The sequence below is a fragment of the Cheilinus undulatus genome, linkage group 2, assembly GCF_018320785.1.
Source record: "Cheilinus undulatus linkage group 2, ASM1832078v1, whole genome shotgun sequence".
In the NCBI taxonomy this organism is placed as follows: domain Eukaryota; kingdom Metazoa; phylum Chordata; class Actinopteri; order Labriformes; family Labridae; genus Cheilinus; species Cheilinus undulatus.
The window spans coordinates 46137269-46156028 of NC_054866.1; the positions used below are offsets into that span (position 1 = coordinate 46137269).

General features: G+C 39.2%; 2 protein-coding genes and 1 non-coding gene across 3 annotated transcripts; 2 read left to right on the forward strand and 1 right to left on the reverse strand.

The window, feature by feature from the left end:
- Nucleotides 1-630: 630 nt before the first annotated feature.
- Nucleotides 631-702, forward strand: trnap-agg. Its single transcript has one exon. It is a non-coding gene; the product is annotated as a tRNA-Pro (tRNA).
- A 3127-nt stretch (nucleotides 703-3829) lies between these two features.
- psmd8 (proteasome 26S subunit, non-ATPase 8) lies at nucleotides 3830-10931 on the reverse strand. The gene is made up of 7 exons (XM_041805214.1): nucleotides 10800-10931; nucleotides 10156-10228; nucleotides 7181-7283; nucleotides 6921-7086; nucleotides 6648-6748; nucleotides 5885-5996; nucleotides 3830-4723 (listed from the first exon to the last, which is right to left on the reverse strand). The coding sequence occupies exons 1-7, from the start codon at nucleotides 10902-10904 to the stop codon at nucleotides 4586-4588; spliced, it is 798 nt and encodes a 265-aa protein (XP_041661148.1). The 5' UTR covers nucleotides 10905-10931; the 3' UTR covers nucleotides 3830-4585.
- nup88 (nucleoporin 88) lies at nucleotides 10903-15687 on the forward strand. The gene is made up of 2 exons (XM_041805200.1): nucleotides 10903-11540; nucleotides 13658-15687. Exons 1-2 carry the CDS (start codon nucleotides 10903-10905, stop codon nucleotides 15282-15284), a joined length of 2265 nt encoding a protein of 754 aa, XP_041661134.1. The 3' UTR covers nucleotides 15285-15687.
- Nucleotides 15688-18760: the final 3073 nt, after the last annotated feature.

Genomic DNA, 18760 nt, shown 5'->3' on the forward strand with positions numbered 1-18760 from the left:
TTGTCTTGTATATAATGTCTGACTAGCTCAGTTCTGTAACCACAGTCGACGTGCTAAATTAAAAGGATGAGCTGTGTCTGTCAACAGTTTTGCTTTTGCTAGTCTGGAAAACACGCTGTGGCTATTGTGGTTGTTAACAGTTTTACGCAAAGCCGCTTGGTTGAGTTGTTTCGTTAGTTTTCATCAGCGATAATATGGTTTCATGATGGCTAATTCCTATTGCGTGTACTTGAGTGCCCTGTCATTGAGGTGGCATTGGTTTCAGCACCATGGACAGCATCTAGCCATGTGTCAGAAAAAAGTGTAAAAACTTTTTTAAAAACTTCATTTAAGGGCTTATTCTTCGTCGACATTCTAATCCGGTTTGAACACACAATTTGTTCGTAGTATGGCAGAGTTAAATGTTGTTTCGTGTAAGGTTTTGGTCTTTAGTGTACCGCCGTAGCGAACTGTATTGTTTTGTCTTAGTAAGTCGTTGTAATGAAATAAAAACCCCTACCATTTAAAATCGATAAAAACCAACATTAAAATGTTGCTGACAGCTTGAAACTACGTTTACATGATACAATATATGAAGTTTTGTAGCGGAAGTAAGGCTTGATATCCGGCGGTGTGGCGCTGCCGTCAGACGGCTCGTTGGTCTAGGGGTATGATTCTCGCTTAGGGTGCGAGAGGTCCCGGGTTCAAATCCCGGACGAGCCCTGTTTTTTTTCCTTTCTGTTTTATATGCAAATTACGTGAACTTCCGTGTACTTATGACATATTTTTATTAGTGACGCCGTATTGTGCAAGGATACCCTCATCACATTTCATGCTGTCTCTTCTGATGACAGTTTTCTCTTGAGAAAGACTTTAAGCAATGCCGTCTCACCAAAGCCCATTCTGTGCTCAATTCATGAGCAGTACTAGGGAGTGGCTTACAAGGCTATAGCCCTGAATGTTTCTCAAAATAAAATTCGATGATGGCAATTTAATTGACCTTGCTGATTCAACACATATGCTATTGCAAATGTTATTTCAAAAGCTAGTAAAAAGATCTGATGCCTTTCAGAAACATGTCTGATTGTTTTGTTACTATTATTATTAATCTACCAGTGATGCAGTCTTTCTCAGATGATCAATGCAATTTGTTGTAGTTAATTTATTGCAAAGCCTATGATTAATTAGATTAGGATAGATAGTTAGATACAGTCATGGACGAAAATATTGACACCCCTGGAATTTTTCCAGAAAATACACCATTTCTCCCAGAAATTGTTGCAATTACAAATGTTTTTGGTATACACATGTTTATTTGCTTTATGTGCATTGGAACAACACAAAAAATCAGAAGAAAAAGACAAAATTGACATAATTTTACACAAAACTCAAAAAATGGGCCGGACAAAATTACTGGCACCCTTTTAAATGTGTGGGTAAATCATTTTATTTCAAGGATGTGATGCTCATTTAAACTTACCTGTGGCAGTAACAGGTGCTGGCAATCTAGAAATCACACCTGAAGCCAGTTAGAAAGTATAAAACTTGACTCAGCCTGTGTGTTGTGTGCCTGTGTGTGTCACACCAAGCACGGAGGAGAGAAAGAGGAGCCGAGAATTGTCTGAGGACTTAAGAAGCAAAACTGTAGAAAAATATGAACAATCTCAAGGTTTCAAGACCATTTCCAGAGATCTTGAGATTTCTTTGTCCACTGTGTGTAATATAATCAAGAAGTTTATAACCCATGGAAGTGTGACTAATCTCCCTGGATGTGGATGGAAGAGAAAAATTGACAAATGAATGCAACACAAGATAGTTGGAATGGTGCATAAACATCTTCAGTCAACTTCCACACAAATTCAGGCTGTCCTGCAGACTCAGGGAGCAAAAGTGTCAGCTTGGACCATACATCGTAATCTGAATGAGATGAAGTGCTATGGCAGGAGACCAAGGAGAACCCCACCGCTGACAAAGAGACATAAAAAAGCCAGACTGGAGTTTGCAAAAATGTACCTGAGTAAGCCTCAATCCTTCTGGGAGAACATTTTGTGGACAGATGAGACTAAGGTAGAGCTTTTTGGAAAAGCATGCCATTCTACTGTTTACAGAAAACAGAATGAGGCCTACAAAGAAAAGAACACAGTACCTACAATCAAACATAGTGGAGGTTCAAGGATGTTTTGGGGTTATTTTGCTGCCTCTGGCACTGGGTGCCTTGACTGTCTGCAAGGAACCATGAAATCTGAGACTATCAAAAAATTTGGGGCTGCAATGTAGGGCCTAGTGTCAGAAAGCTGGGTCTGCGTCAGAGGTCATGGGTGTTCCAGCAGGACAATGACCCTAAACATACCTCAAAAAGCACCAAGAAATGGTTGGAGACAAAGCGCTGGAGAGTTCTAGAGTGGCCAGCAATGAGTCTGGATCTAAATCCCATTGAACACCTATGAAGAGATCTCAAAACTGCTGTTGCAAGAAGCACCCTTCAAATCTGAGAGACCTAGAGCAGTTTGCAAAAGAAGAGTGGTCCAAAATTCCACTTCAGAGGTGTAAGAAGCTTGTTGATGGTTATAGGAAGTGATTGGTTTCAGTTATTTTTTTCCGAGGTTGTGCAACCCAGTATTAAGTTGAGGGTGACAATAATTTTGTCCGGCCCATTTTTTGAGTTTTGTGTAAAATTATGTCAATTTTGTCACATACTTTTTCCTGCAACTGTATATAATTTGATTAAATAGATAGCCTTTCTATTAATACTTTAGGAGGGTCCTCTTCAAGGACTCCGCTATCTTCAATTGTGGCATCTGGTCACCAGAATTACCACCGGAGAAGTAAGCATTGCTATCTAGAATCTGACCGTTAGATGATGCTAATAGTCCTGATTTTACACACTGTACCTTTTAAGTCAAAATCTGTTGCATCATTATGGAAACAGGCAGCCCTTGTGCAAGCAAGAACCTCGGAAACTAGATAAGACCAACACTGCTTGAGCTATAATCATGCCATGAACATGACAGAAACTGAGTATTGATGGAGTGTTTTGTTTTTGGAGGTTGCTTCTTAATTCTACCAAAGTAAAGAAACTACCAATCAGATTATTGGCTCTTTCAGGAGGACAGTTGAAGCTTCCCGCAAATAGTGAAAGAAACTGCCAGCAATTTGCAAGTTATGAGCAGCCAGGATTTACTGCCTTAGAAGTCAGCCCAATCAAGAAATAATGAGCTCGCTGAGATACCCCACCCACAAAGCTGACAATGCACCGCAGGAAAGACTTCACCTAGAATTGAAAAGGTCAATGTGAAAGTGTAAGATCTACGGGTAACAGTAACAGAAGAAATGCCAACAGCTGTCCCAGCTGTTACTGAAAACCCCTTCAACCCCAGAGGCAGGCAAAACGGTCAAGTCAGAGCTCCAGTGAATAAAAAACTACATAAAATATTGGTTTCTCTACATCAAGATACTGTCACTTCATGAATTTAAAAATACCCACCAATAGTAACCAAAAGGTCTTAATAATAGCCAAAGACAATACAAGACATATGTACTAGGTAAAAAGACTGGATGTGCTCAAGACAAGTCCTCAACAGTCTCTGCTTACTCCCTTTAGGTGCCTAGTCAGCATTATTTTTATTCCGAGAACAAAATCTTGAGTTTAGGACATCTGATTCTGTCCCTTGCTTGTCCCTTTATTTCCGTTTTCCTGAGGGAGGAATACGATTCTCAGCAATGACATTACTTTCATTATTTATGTTGATGACTTGCATTTTGTGAATCAGTTCTGTTCCAGTGAAGCTGCAGCAAATACCCTGCTCCCTTGGAGAGTTGCAGTGTGAAAAAAGCAAACTTAAACATAACGTAAGTCAAAAAGTTTATTTTCTGAATCATTTATTGCAGACAAAGATTTGCATTGTGAGATCAGCTGGATAACAAACCATCTAGGGAGGAAGAGGCATTACCATTTAGAAAACACTCACAAACTTCAATGGTAATCCTGTCAGTTGCTAGGATACAAGGTAAGGGCAATACATTTCTGTGAGCTCTACTAAGGGAAAAATGAACTTTGTGTACAAAAAAGAGTTTGCTTGTATCCTGGGGGGAAATAATGTATGGTATTGATAGTTTTTGTGACACTGTAAGGCAAAGTCAGAGCATGGTGATTGAGATTAAACTTGTAACACTTTTGGGACCCAAAAGTATTCCTCATAGTATATGAACATGAAGGATGCAAGTTTTTAATCACCAGCTGGGAGTAACCCATAAAAAAAGCTTAACTTAGTTGTATACTGGAGATATCTTTGATAGGATAAGTAACTAACTCTTAAATATCTTCATTAAAGGTAACTACTGAAAAGGCTGTTCCTCTGTGATAATTTGTTTCCCATCCTTTAAAATAGAAGAAACTGCCATACAGGGGGGACATTCAGACAGGTTTAAGAATCCAATATAAATGGCATTTAATTTACAAGAAATGGCAAATTGTCAACCCCTCTGATAATCAGTGCATTCATATTCCTCAGGGAAATTGTGTTTGCACTGGCTGGATGTATACTGGATCAGCGGCGTGAGCATCTGAGTGTGTCTGTACATGGCTGAGTGTGTTCCTGGGGGCGGATTACACAATCATTTCCAGCTGTCGTGCATATTCAATGACCTGTTGTGCCAGCTCTGTTGAGGGAATGGTCACCTCTTCTGTCCGTTGCTGCTGACTGGTGAAAGAGTAATAGCCATCTTGGCTCAAACTCCATCCCCTCTGAAATGATAGGAAAATAATGATCAGCTTTGGCTTTTCGATACTTTGGTACTTTCCAAGGCAAGAATTTAGGAAAAGATTTTATCTCAATTTTGAAAAAGAAACCTCAAGGAAAAAAGTATACCACCACCATGGAACATGTCTGCATACCTTTTTCACCTTAAAATTGATTTGTTTAATTATTTATTTAAAATACCACCTACTGGAACAAAAGTTATTCTATTTACACCACAAGGCTCACAATGCTTTAGATCCCTTAATAACTGTTGCTTATCTTTTTTTTTTGTGGTAAAATTAAACTACCTACCCCAGACAGACTTTCATAAATCCATTGGGTGGGATGTATTTCACATTCAATGTGGCCCATTTCAGATAAACATGCAATACTATAGCTACATCTTAGCTAATTGCTACACCAGTGGCAGGCATTGTATATACCAGTTTACAGGACAAATAAACTCTGCCTATACCTATTCCAAACTCATGCCAAACAAGTCAGGAGAAGAGTGAAAACATCTTTCCTGTCATGAAAGCATTCAAGGCTGTTCTTTCCTTTTTATTTAGCAAAGAAATATGGTCCAGTTCTGATAAAACTGCTCATATACTAGAGCTACATCCAAGCTAACTGCTATACGGGTTCCAATACTAATAAACTCCACCAGTAGCCACCGCCTCCTCCTCAAATGATGCCGATTGTCCGTTCCTTTTTCAAACACAATTGTTTAAGACAGGAGCTTTACTAGATAGATTTGCCTGATGACAGACATGGAATCTGGCCAGTCCATCTGCTTTGTTATGTACAAGCAAAAGAGAGATACAAACAATACACACTTTTGGCACAAGTAAGAGATTTTTTTCCATTTGAATAATAAAAAGAATATCAATTAAGAAAAGTATGAGCAAAGTGAGAACTTAATGTTTAATTTCCATAAATTCTCCCCAGTAGTTTAGGTACTTGAAACAATAATAACCTGTTTTTCACAGAAAGTAACAAAGCTTGCAATATTCCTCCCGTTTTGTTTAAATGCAGTTTAGAATATGCAAATTATGACTTTTTTAACTTCACTTGCAGAGATTTCAATTTGTCTTTACATGAGCTATAGATGCAACTTAACGTTCACACTTAATAGAAACATATCCACCAACATAAAATATACATACCTTCTTGGCATACTCTGTCATCTTTTTTGGAGAACTGAAGAACAGCACACGTGTAGCTTCTCCAAACTGGATCTGCTCATATGCTTTCTCTATGCAACCTGCAATTTCATCTCTGCAATGATAAAGTTCACAGTTTAGTAAAAGTGTTTCTAAAATATTATGTCTAATCATCACATGGCCTTCCTGATAAAAAAAGAAATAAATATAAAAAGAAATAAACTAAGATTGTGTTATTTCTTATATTTTTTATTAGGATGCCTTAGTAAATACCTTTTGGAAAACAAAGCAGATTTAAATTGTTATATTTGTTTTGATCAGTAATTTATTTTGTTGAACAAAATAATAGCATTATGTTTTCCTGTGGTTACCTGAAGGTTTGAATGTTTTAAACTGCTGCAGTCACAACCAAATGTATGCCAAAAGTTTCCTGATACATTGTTAATGAACAGACATACAATGTAACATTTTTAAAAACTTGGATGTATTAGGACTTAGAACAAAAATTTCAAACTTAAAAAAAGAAAAAAACAATGACGCTGAATATAAGGCAGTGTTAATGTTGACAGCTATTTTTAATTTCAGTCTCAGTCTTTAGATTAAATGTTCTTTAGTTTTAGTCACATTTCAGTAATTTCTACCCTTTATAGTTTTAATCTACTTTTAGTCAACGATGGAAAAAAGGTGGTCAACAAACCTTTTTAGTCATCGTTTTAATTGATGAAATTGACACTGATATGAAGCTTTAGTATATGAAGACTCTTACCGAATGGTGTCAAGCAGGATATCTATGAAAAATGTGTAGCTCTCGGCAGGTATGTTCCCTTTGGCAAGAAAAACCTTGTTGTAGCTTCCCTCCATCAAGTACTGCAAGGGTCAGGAGAATATAAAACATTCACATGGTATGATTTTTCAACCAGAGTTATCATATTATGTGAAATACAAATTTATCTAACAAATAAATATTAAGGTTTCACACTGAAACCTGAAAAATTGCAATGGGGCTAAATAAAAACAAACTTCTGTCTTAATGCTGCACCTGTTCTAAGGACACTGGGTGTCTGATGTACACGTTGGTCTGAATGTCTCGTGCACTCAGTCGTTCAAGTTCTGTGTGAAACTCAGACACACGGTTCTGTGAGAGCAGGAACAGCAAGTTCAGTCCAAGCAACTGGTGCATGTAGGCAGCTTCAGGCAGTTCATCCCTTAAAGACAAAAGTAAAAGAGCCAAGTTAGAACAACCCAGTGACCACTATGCTGCATTATAATCTAAATATATGTTTAAAAAGACAATAGTACTTGTAGTCGAAGTAGTAACATTTTAGTTGGGCCATGTATCTCTCAAAGGATGGGATGTCTTTCTTGAGGATGCTCCACAAGGCTCCAATTTCGAGGACATCACCTGCAGCAAATGCAAAGATCTGTGTTAATTAGGCATACCTTGATGCAGACTTTACCATATAAACCTAGCACATTAAAGTAAGGAAATTTGAGTTTGATAGATTATTTCTTTGTTGTAACAATGCTTCTTCTTCCCTTTCAAATTATGCCACATATGTAAGTAACATAGATTTGTGGGATGAGCAGCAGAGCTAAGTATGTGGGTTGTGCCCTTAAAAAAAAATCCCAAATTTCTGCCAAATAGCTTTTTCTGCCATTGACTCTTGTTAGGTGATGTTTGGTGGATTATATGATTGAAGTCTGAAAAAACAAGACATATTGGCAATTTTACAATTTATTAGAGCTGTCAATGTTAACACGTTAATATCGCGTTAACCCAAATTACTTTTAATGGCACTAATTTTTTTGTCGCACGATTAACACATGCGCATTCTATGTGACCCTCGACCCATCCTGTAGTTTGCCAGATCAGGAAGCGCCGCTGTTGTGATGCAGTGAACGTGAGCAGAAATGGATACAGGACAGAGACTACTGAATGACAGGTTGACCTTTAAGGTTATGCCAGATAAGACTGAAGTTATTTTCTCTTACTATCAACATGAACTGAGTTATTAAGAGTTCGCAGAGTCTTAAATACCCTTTACCACTTGCTGGCTGACCAAACCACTAATGCAGAGAGCCGCCCCCTTAGCCATGCTGGAATGTTTACTAAAGAGACAACTCTGCAAGCCGGGATGGACTTGCTATCTGGCATACCAGGCATTTCCCAGTGGGCCAAAGCACTTTTGGGCCAGTATGATTTATTCATTTATTCATTCCATTATGTACCGGCTCCATAGTGGCGTTACCCCTTTATATTGACTGGTCCTAAAGGTCCAGGTCCCCTCTCCCATCCCCACTCAGCTCCTGCTTGAAAGTGAAAGTATTTGGAGAAAACGAATCTTATGCACTACAAGGATCGACTCGAACTGTAAATAAACACCAAATTTAAAAAAAAAAAAAAAAAAAAAAAAAAAAAAAAAAAAAAAAGTCAATTAAGATGCTGCAAAAGTGTCAAAGACTCTGCTGTCCCTATAGGAGGCGGTCTGATGCTGGTGAATATACAGCTGCATCATGAGGAGGAGGAGGGGACAGAGCAGGTGAGCAGAGGTGTTACAGGTGAGCCTGAGAGCAAATGAGCTCTGTATAGTATCATAATACAAGCTAAAAGCATTATTAGACCGTGGGTTCCCTTTATTCATGAAGACAAAAACAAGATTAAATTTGTAGCTCTTCTATGATCTAAAGAATAAAAGATGGTTTAGTCCTCTTACTACACCTTAAAAGTTCTCTACTGAGACTTCTTTTACTTTGTGTGTTCATGAGTTTTGAAAAGCAGCTTCAAATGGGTGTTTATTGACATCATTCCAGTAAATCTACTGGACTGATGACAGTAATTTCTTACTGCATATTTTACATTTGGGCATTTTTTAATTTGAAAATAAAAAGATGATAAATAATAGCAGACATTTTTGAAGTAATTACTTTTTCTCGTGAGTAGGGCAGATGTGTCCACCTTACCCACCTCTGACCACATCAGAACAGTGAAACACTGTTAGCTGTGTCTCTGTCTTACTGAGCTCTCACTGGAGACTGGACTTCTCCCAGTAATCTGTAGTGTAATTCTCTAACTGTATTTAGTCTCTCTGTTATCATCCTGTTGTGAGTTGTCTTGGTGTAAAGGGATGTTTGTGAGCCTTTATTTCTCTCATGTGCGACTGAAATTCTCTGCTTTAAGTGTGAAAGATCAGGAATGATTTTTGAGGGATTTAAACTTCACTGACCATGTTCTTTATGTCCATGTGTGATGATGAGATCTGTCGTTCTGTGTTAAGCTGCTGCGAACAGAGGAATTAATTTCTAGAAGTCCAAAGTTAGACACTACATTGTGGTATTATTCAGTAATGTTATATTTAGGTCAGTATCTCCATCGGTCGTCCTTGTTGGTCTTGAGTTTACCATGTTATTCTCTCAGCAGATTTTTTTGAGCGTTCAGTATCTTTGAGCTTAGTCTAGAGGGTTTTCTGGACATTATTTGTTGTTGTTTTAGGTTGATGACATGAACAAAACTTTGCATAAAGAAAGCATTTTTGTTTACTTGTGTTGATAAGGGTATTTAAAATTTGACAAATAGTTCTGTATGGTACATTTAGAACAGTTAAAAAAGTGTGATTAATTTGCGATTAATCTCGAGTTAACTATGAAATTTGTGCAATTATTTTAATCTATTGACAGCCCTACAGTTTATTAATTCGACAAACAGGAGACTCAGAAGCATGTGAAAGAACCATACTAAGCCACAGCAGCCTGGGTCCTACTCCCCTCTCCCCACACCATTACACTGCCTCCTCCTAAAGATGTTACTCTATCGGTGCAGCAATCAGAAAAGTGTGTCCTCTCTACACTTTGACCCTATGATCCAACTGCCGTATGCAGAATCTGGACTAAATAACTGAACATAACGTTCCTCCACATGGTCTGGTTGCAGCCCAATCTGATTGCCAGCACCTGGGGGTACCAGAACCTCAAAACGAGGGTTAATGGCAACAACACAATAAGATGTTTGGTAAAGGCAGAGCAGATCTGGCAAAATTTTCATGGGCACAACCCACAAACTCACCCTTGCTGCTCATCCAACAAATGCATGTTCCTTACAAATGTGGCACCATTGAAAAGGGAAATAAACAGGGCATCCAACAATGTAAAAAAGCATTGGAACCACAAATAATTAATCCACCAAACACAAAAATTCGTACTTTTTGTTCAAAGTTAATATATCAAGGATCATTAAACACTGTGCATGTTAACTAGCTTGAGTTGCCGCTTGTACTCACGAGCTAAAATGAGCTGCTGCTTTGTCAGAGCGGACCCACCGGTAGGTAAAAAGTTCAGCTCCAGTAAGGAAATCTGTAAAAGGACATGTCATTATCTACAAAACCTATCAAAGGCAATGTTTTGCCCTGATAATCCAAATTATTTCACTTAATCTGATATGATGAAATGTATTCTCTATGACCGAATCAGGTGATGATGAAGCTAAGAAATTCTTTAAAGCACTAAAATAACAACAATTGTAAACAATGAAGGCGCATACATATTGGATGTGTGGATGGTGTTTACTAGGCTTAGTTTTGGGTTTACACTTGACACACAACAGTCTGGTTAGACGTTAGCATTAGCAACACTGACGTTCATGATTTATTTACCTTTGCTAGTAACAGAACTGTTAAAATAAATACACGTACTTAGATGGCGTTCAAAGTGTGGTAATAAATGAACACACTACTCTCAAAAATCCAATTAAGTATCATCTATGTCTCATAAGTTTCCCTTACATTAAAAAACACACAATATTAGCACGGCTAGACTCCGTTAGCAAATTTAGCTTTAGCTGCTAATAGCGCTAACGCTTCTAAAGATGCTAGAAATGTTAGAAATAAACAGTATCTAAAATGATCATATCAACGTCTAAATGTACCTTAAGTTTACTCAGAAGCTCTCCACATTTACTCAGATTTGGGTTTTTCTTGTTCCACTCCGCTTTGAGTGTCTCATACAGCCCTGCGGTTTCTTTCAACGCCATGGTGATTCTGCAAAATATACGACAGCGCCGGCGTAATACGTTAAATAACTGTCGTAAAAATCTCGCGTTGTCAATGCTGTTTTCCTTCAAAGAAGCGGGGATCAAGATGGCGGCATTCAGCACGGAGAGGTGGCTGGATGAGCTACCAAACCACACTATTTTCAAAAAGATACGAGAGAAGTTGGGTTTGGAGCCCAACTTAAATGAGAGGGGGGTTGCTAAACATCTCACGTTTTGTTTAGGCAGTGACTTCTTCGTGTGGGACGACATAGACCGCGTGTTTTACACGGCCAACTTGCGACAGTTAAACTCGGACGAGAGTCGCAGCGGGAACCACCAGACCTTGCTGTGTATCAACCCTCCTCTCTTTGAAGTTGGGCAGGTGTTGTTGAGTCCAACGCAGCACCATGTCGCTCTCATCGGGAAGAGGGGTGTCTCGGTGCTGGAGCTTCCTCAGCGGTGGGGGAAAAGGTCCGAGTTCGAGGGCGGAAGGAGCGAAATCAACTGTAAAACCATCCCGGTGGCTGAACGCTTCTTCACCAGCTCACCGTCTGTCAATCTACGGCAGGCAGCCTGGTATCCCAGCGAGACCGACGAGCCACACCTGGTTCTGCTCACATCCGACAACACCATCAGGTTTAACGCCTTTTTTTAATATTAGTTTTTTTATGTAACATAATAACAGAACAGAGTACACCCGTTATCTGAAATGAAGTGAAGCACAACGCTTCCCTTATAATATACAAAGGTAAAACACAGCAAGGAACCACAAGAAATGCTGCTTGTGGAACTCAAATAGTCGCATTTTAAATCGCAATTGCAATATAATAAGATTGGTACAGACCTGTGTTAATTTTTCAACTGAAAGAATGACTCAGAAAGTTAATCAACTAACTTTTCATGGTGAATATGAGAGTAAGACTTAAGGCTGGCTTACCACAATTTTCAAATCACAGAAGGTGCAATATTTCTTCAACCCTAAATGTGTGTTGAATTACCAGTTTAATCTCATTTTTCTGCAGTAGTAATGGTGTTATACTCAAAACAGAATGCAAATACAACAGCATCAGCCCTAAATGGTTTACAAAAATCCTGCTTTTCTTATTTATGTGTATTATTCGTTATTTAAAATTTGAATTAAATTACAATGATCATTCCCTGCAATGCAACAATAAATATTAAATTTGGGATATGAATAAAATAGTCAGAATTACATATTTTGTAGAACGCATTCAGTCCTGGTTTGATTTATGTAATATTGTATTCGTAACAATTTAGTGATCTATTGCTTGTGTTTGTTGAAAAATACATAAGATGAGGAACAGAAAATATCTATATATATTTATTAAATTACATATATTAAATCAATATGGAAATATATTTTGTTGGAAAATAAATTTGCAATAAGATTTTTTCCCTAAGTTGTTCAGTCCTGACCAGACTAGGTAAAAAATTAGGGATGCACTGTCATTTTGGTAAAATGTCAGTGTCAGCAGATATTGACTTGTAAATATATCTTCAGACAGACTGGAAAATTTCTGCCTGTTTTACAACTGATATTTTAGCTGTAAATATCCGCCTATATCAGATGTAAACACTGGCTGTATGAACAATTAAATGAGTGGAGTTTTAGGTGGCACCAACAGACCTACGTCAGTTGAAGTCTTTTCCTTTATTTATCATCATTTGTTACACTCTTAAGTGTTTTTAAGGCCTGAAATTTTTGTAATTGTTCATCGTAAAACTTTAAATTGTGTACTTTAAGGACTGAAGTTTAAGGTCTACACTAAATTAACATACCAGTATCAGTATATGCTATAATAACTTGTAAATATATGCATATCGACATAAAAAATATTGTGGGTCCCTACTAAAAATAGATGTTTGACAATAAAAACCCTGATGAAAAGTAAGTTTAGTTTTCATCATGACAAGACTTCAACACTTTACTGCTGAATGTTCAAATTCCATGATATTTCTCCATTGTACGGTTAAAAAAAAATCTCTAAGAAAAAACCCCCCACACATAATCAGAGATTGGGAAAGGAGGAATTCAAGGCATGTCAGCACACTTAAAAATACATTATATGAGTGAATATGGCTGATAAGTCCAAAGGAAATAGTTGTTTTGACTAAAAGTAAAGAATAAAATCTAAGAACTTTAAATGACTAAAACTGGATTAAAATGGCACGAGTTTTTGTTGACTGAAACTAGATGAAAACTTTCAAAAGTGACAATAATTAAAATGTGCCCAAAACTAAAATGCATTTTAAAGATTATTGTTTGGGCTTTTTTGCCTTTATTCTGATAGAACAGCTCAGGAGGGACAGGAAATAAAGGGAGAGAGATGGGGGAAGACATGCATCAATTGGCGCCAAGAAAAGGAATCAATCCCGTGACCAGTGCGTCAAGGACTATAGCCTCTGTTTGTGGACATTGCTCTACCAACTGAAAGAAATCAGCCCTCACTAAAAGGCATTTTTAATCTGAAAACTAAGACTGAGACTAAATTTTCAAAATATGTCAAAATAAACAGTGGAACAGACTGGAAGAAAAATTTTCTTGAGTTAATTAATTTTATATTTGAAGTGTTATTTTCACAAATGTAAATGCGCCCAAAATCAACCATAGAAATGGGGTACTTCATCCAATTATAATTACATAGACTGAATTTAAAAAGAAAGCAGAAAAGAAAAAGAATATTTGTGAGACCTTTGATATGTAACTTTACTTTTATTTCTGATACCCCTAGGTTTTACGGCTTGAAGTCACCCCAGACACCAGCCAAAGTTTTGCCGCTGTCGCAGTCAGAAGATGGCAGTGGCATCCACCCTCCTGCCAGGTCCTATGCAGCGTCTCTGGGGGAGATAGCCGTGGCTTTTGACTTTGGGCCAATCTCATCCCCACCTCGGCAGCTGGCAGGATTGTGCTCCAAAGAACAGCTGGTCTACCCTATTTATATCCTCTACGAAAATGGGGAGACCTACCTGAGCTACACCAGCCAGACGAACGGGGTGAGTCTGAGTAAACCAGTCGGACCACTCCCTATGTATCCCGCAGCAGAGGATAACTATGGCTATGATGCTTGTGCCATTCTTTGCCTGCCCTGTGTTCCCAGTATTCTGGTTATTGCTACCGAAACGGGCACACTTTACCACTGTGTGGTGCTGGAGTCCGATGATGAGGAGGAGACGGGGGCAGTGGAGAAGTGGATCAGAGGAACAGAAGCAGTGCCGGCTCTTTATGTATTTGAGTGTGTTGAGCTCGAGCTGACCCTCAAAGTGGCCACAGGAGAGGACGAGGACCCTCAAGAGTTTGATTTCACCTGCCCGATCAGACTGCACCGAGACCCTCTGTGTCCGCACAGGTATCACTGCACACATGAAGCAGGAGTGCATGGGGTCGGGCTAATCTGGGTCAACAAGCTGCAGAAGTTCCTCCAGTCAGGCGAGGAGGATAAGGACAGTCTCCAGGAGCTGGCTGCGGAGAAGCGCTGTATTGTAGAGCACATTCTTTGCACCAAACCCCTCCTAACTAGTCCATCAGCTCCAGTTCGTGGCTTTTTGATTGTGTCTGACCTTTCTTTGGGTGCCACCATGATCTGCATCACCAGCAGCTACGAGTGCATTTTGTTGCCTTTGCTGAGTTCCATTCGCCCTCCCTCCCCTCCACTGCTGTGCTCCCATCCAGGTCCGGGCTCTGGTAGCTCACCTCTGCGCGGACTGGCTGACGACTCCTTTGAGCAGCACATTCGCAATATTCTGGCACGTAGCTCCACTAATCCCTTTGTACTCAAGGCTGGTGACAAGGAAACGTCACCTCCTCCTCCAGAGTGTCTGCAACTCCTCAGCAGAGCCACACAGGTCTTCCGTGAGGAGTACATTCTAAAGCAGGACATGGCCCGTGAAGAGATGCAGAGAAGGGTAAAACTTCTGACAGGCCAGAAGAACAAGCAGCTGGAAGAGATGGCAGTGTGCAGGGAGGAGAGAATGAGCCTGAGAGAGGCTGCAGAGAGGTTGGCGGACAAATATGAAGATGCAAAGTATCGTCAGGAAACCATCATGACTAGGGTTAAGAAAGTGCTAGGCAGCCTGCAAAGTCAACTACCCATACTGTCAAACAGTGAGAAGGATATGAGGAAAGAGCTGCAGACCATCAGTGATCAGCTGAAACACCTGGACAACTCCATCAAGCAGGTGAACATGAAGATGGAGTACCAGAAGACCCAAGTGGACAAGGATGTACCAGCAGCCAGGACGACAGTCTCACTGAACGCCCACCAGAAGAAGGTCGTTCAGGATGTCCTCAGAGAACAGGGACAGCAGATTGGTGACATGATGAAACAGATTAAAGACATCAAAAACCACTTCAGTTTCTAAGAACTGCACCAACTATAACACTGAAAATGATTATAATGCTCTTTTGAATTGTTCGATTAAACCTGATGACAAGCTGAAAGAGGATGTTCAGTCATGCCTTACTCAAAATGTGTTCATATTTTTGAACTGAAAGATATTTTGTACAAACTGATACATCTTTACCTTTCTTAATAAATGTTTCCAAATAGGGAGTTTTTAAGGTTTCTTCATGTCTCGTCTTCTACAACGTAACATCAGTGTTTCCAAGTGTTCAGGTTTGAGTCACTGAGGTTGTCCTTGTGAAAAGTGCTGTGTTTAGGCAGCTAAATTTGAGATTTTTGAGCTTATCTGACTGTTCTGAGCCGTTTGCTTCTAATTTTGCTCACTTTTTTGAAATAATAAAAAATGTAAAATCCTCTCTTTACTTATTTTTGGAAAATTATTTCAGCTAGTTCAAGAACTTGCTCCAAAAAGCTTCATCACATGTGAATTATAACAGGACAAAAATATTAGTTAAAAATTATCGTAATGCACTTGCTACCATATTTTGAGAATTTGCACACATCCCATAAAGCAGAATTTACAATCTCAAGAAAAAAATGTAAATGCCATGAGTAGTTCTTACTGTATTTGATTGAGGACAGAATATAATGGCCACCTTTCACGCCATTTTGGAAGTTTACTGTGGCTGTCAGCTACCCTCAGACTATACCAGTCTTTATTTGAATAAGGCCCATTCATAGTCAATGTTATCACAAGACACTTTAGAGAAAGGGCAGGTCTAGACCAGTGCTCATAAACTAGCATCCCAGGGACTACATCAGGCTCCCCACAACTTCCCATCCAGCCCTCAAAGGACTAATTCAGCAAATATGAGGAGGGAAAAACACTGCATGCTGTTTTAACATCGTTTCTTGTTAAGTCTAAATCCTTGGTTCACTATTGGTGGGTCAGGGCCCAAAAGTGGGTCGTGGATGTGTGCCTGGAAGAAAAACGTCCCGAAGACATGTTTTTATTTTGAATGATCCATCTCCATGTAATGGTTCAATCACATTCTTTGTTCCATGTCATATCTAAACTGCCTATTTTTTATATTAAAAACTTTTGGTATTGATTAGAAAATGTAAAAAATCGGGGTTGCGATTTTTCATCAATGAGGTGGACAGGTTGAGAACCACTGGTCTAAATAACCTCAGACTTCAAAAACTTAAAAAAGTAGCACACAAGCCTAGCATTTCTTTAAGTTTGCACAATAAACACATAATGACCCCCCACCCCCCCCCCAACACTAAGATATAAAATCACAGAGCAGTTCATCACAGTACAGACTGTTGTTAGCTTATGTTAATGCCTTTATTGAAAGTTAACAGTCAGTTAAATGCTGTTTTCTTGTTCATTGTGTGGTAAATTTGCCAAATCTATCAGCCACAATGGTCTATGGATCATTTAAATCATCATAACAGAGATTTGAGCCAGAAAACAGACGTCTCTTCTTTGGCACAGAGCCAGGCAGCTGCACTTTGATCATAAGGTCAACGTAAGGTCAAGGGGTGCTAATGGCGTGAGTGCTTTTAGTCATTCAGATTGTAGCGTTTTTTAAATTTGAGAGGATTGTATTTCTCCTGAGTCTGCGTGGCTTCACCTCATTCAACAGACTCGCCCACACCGTCCTGGAGCAGATTTTACTGCCTCATTTACCATGATTTTGAAGCTTAATTTTATAAACTTAGAGATGTTTCATCTGACTGAAATTTGACCTGGGGGTTCACAACACTGTGGCCTTTCATACAACAAACCTAAATAAAGTTGTTTTTATTTACTTTACAGGGACTTTTAGAAAAATGGGGAACCTCTCCTTTAACATCAACAGTTTAGTGACTACAGTCTGCCATCTACAGGTGAAGTGTGCAGTGTCAGTGTAAGGTTGCCTGTAAGGTAATCCTGTTTCCAGCAGATGTCACCACTCTCCAGAGTCCCTGACTCCAGTTTTTGTTCAAGGGCAGGTTTTCTGGAGAGGAATTCCCCGTGTAAACACTGGGTGACGTATAAGGAGACCCCGGTTTTGTTGAGTAATCTTCATTGTTGGGGGAGCCTGGTGTTGGGGGGATCCTCTGCTGTAGCTTTAGCCTGCCTGTAGGGTTCACCTCATGGCTGTGAAAACACTACACAGCTAGATTTGAGCTACAAATGTTAGAGATGGTTTATGACTCAGCATAGCCTCATTATGTAACAGGCAAGCACTGTTCTGTGGAGATATTTATTTCTGTTCTAATATGGTACAATAATGAAATATATCAGGATGACTTTTTGTAGTCTGCTGTACATTTCAGCTGTAATTTGTAACCTCACTTGACTCTTCTCTCAATAACTTCTTTCTTTCTTTCTTTCTTTCTTTCTTTCACAGGAGAGGGTGTGGTGTGCTGCAGGTCTTGCTGGGGAATTCTCCAAATAGGGGGATGTTGTTAAAGTCTTCATAAAGGTACAGTGTCTAGATCCTGTGCATAAGCCTGAGGAAACTTAGCGGACCCTAGGAAAGGAGATATTAATAACTCTTAGTCCAACCCACCACATTCTTCACATGTGAGTCACTGTCAGCCAAAGAGAGAGAGGGGGGTGGAAAAGACTGCTCTGTCTCTGTTTCTCATTTGTGTTTCTTTCCATGGAGGAGTGGAACAGGGAGGCGGGGAGACCACCCCTTCTTCTGCAAGGCTTGACTGCCTTATGCGAAACACACACGGCTTTACACGGGACACATACTTGAGCTCATTCCCCATAGTTTACAAAGGATAAAACCAAAACTAGCCACAAGCATGCAAACCAGAGAGCGAGTGTAGGACTAAACAGGAATCGGGGGAGTGGACTGTTTAAGTATGAGCCATTCAGAGTGAGAGAGAGGCAGAGGAATCACTTCAGATGGTGGGAATGAGAGGAGAGAGCCTCGGAAAATGGTGGTATGGGGACTTGGCAAGGGAGAGTGTGACTCACTGTTTATGTGGTCTGTCACTGAGAGACCAAGTCAGCTTGATAGCAAATAGAATCCAAACTCTCTCAAATGGGCTACACCAAATGCCCTTAACTTTCTGATCCTTATCACATACTTATCTTAAATTCTAGATATCATTCCCAATTCAAATCAACAACTCAGATCTCAGCAGGCATGTCTTTTTCTAATTTCAAATAAAAACGATCACAGTACACTTTATTAATCCACATTTATCTGATATATCCAGACAAAAATCTTATTAATCTTACTTATAAAAGGCTACTTATGACTTGTTTCTTGCTTTTTAAATCTTTACATGAGATATTTATCTGGACATGCGAGGTGAATGAGGATTAAAATAAATGTGAGATATTTATGACTTAAGATTATTCAGATACACTGGCTGGGGGGTTACGGGCAGGGGTTAACTGAAGACCAGTGTCCATGCTGAACTTCTCCTGGGCAAAAGAAGTAAGAACATTTTTGCAAAGTTATTGAAGTGGTCAAATGCGTG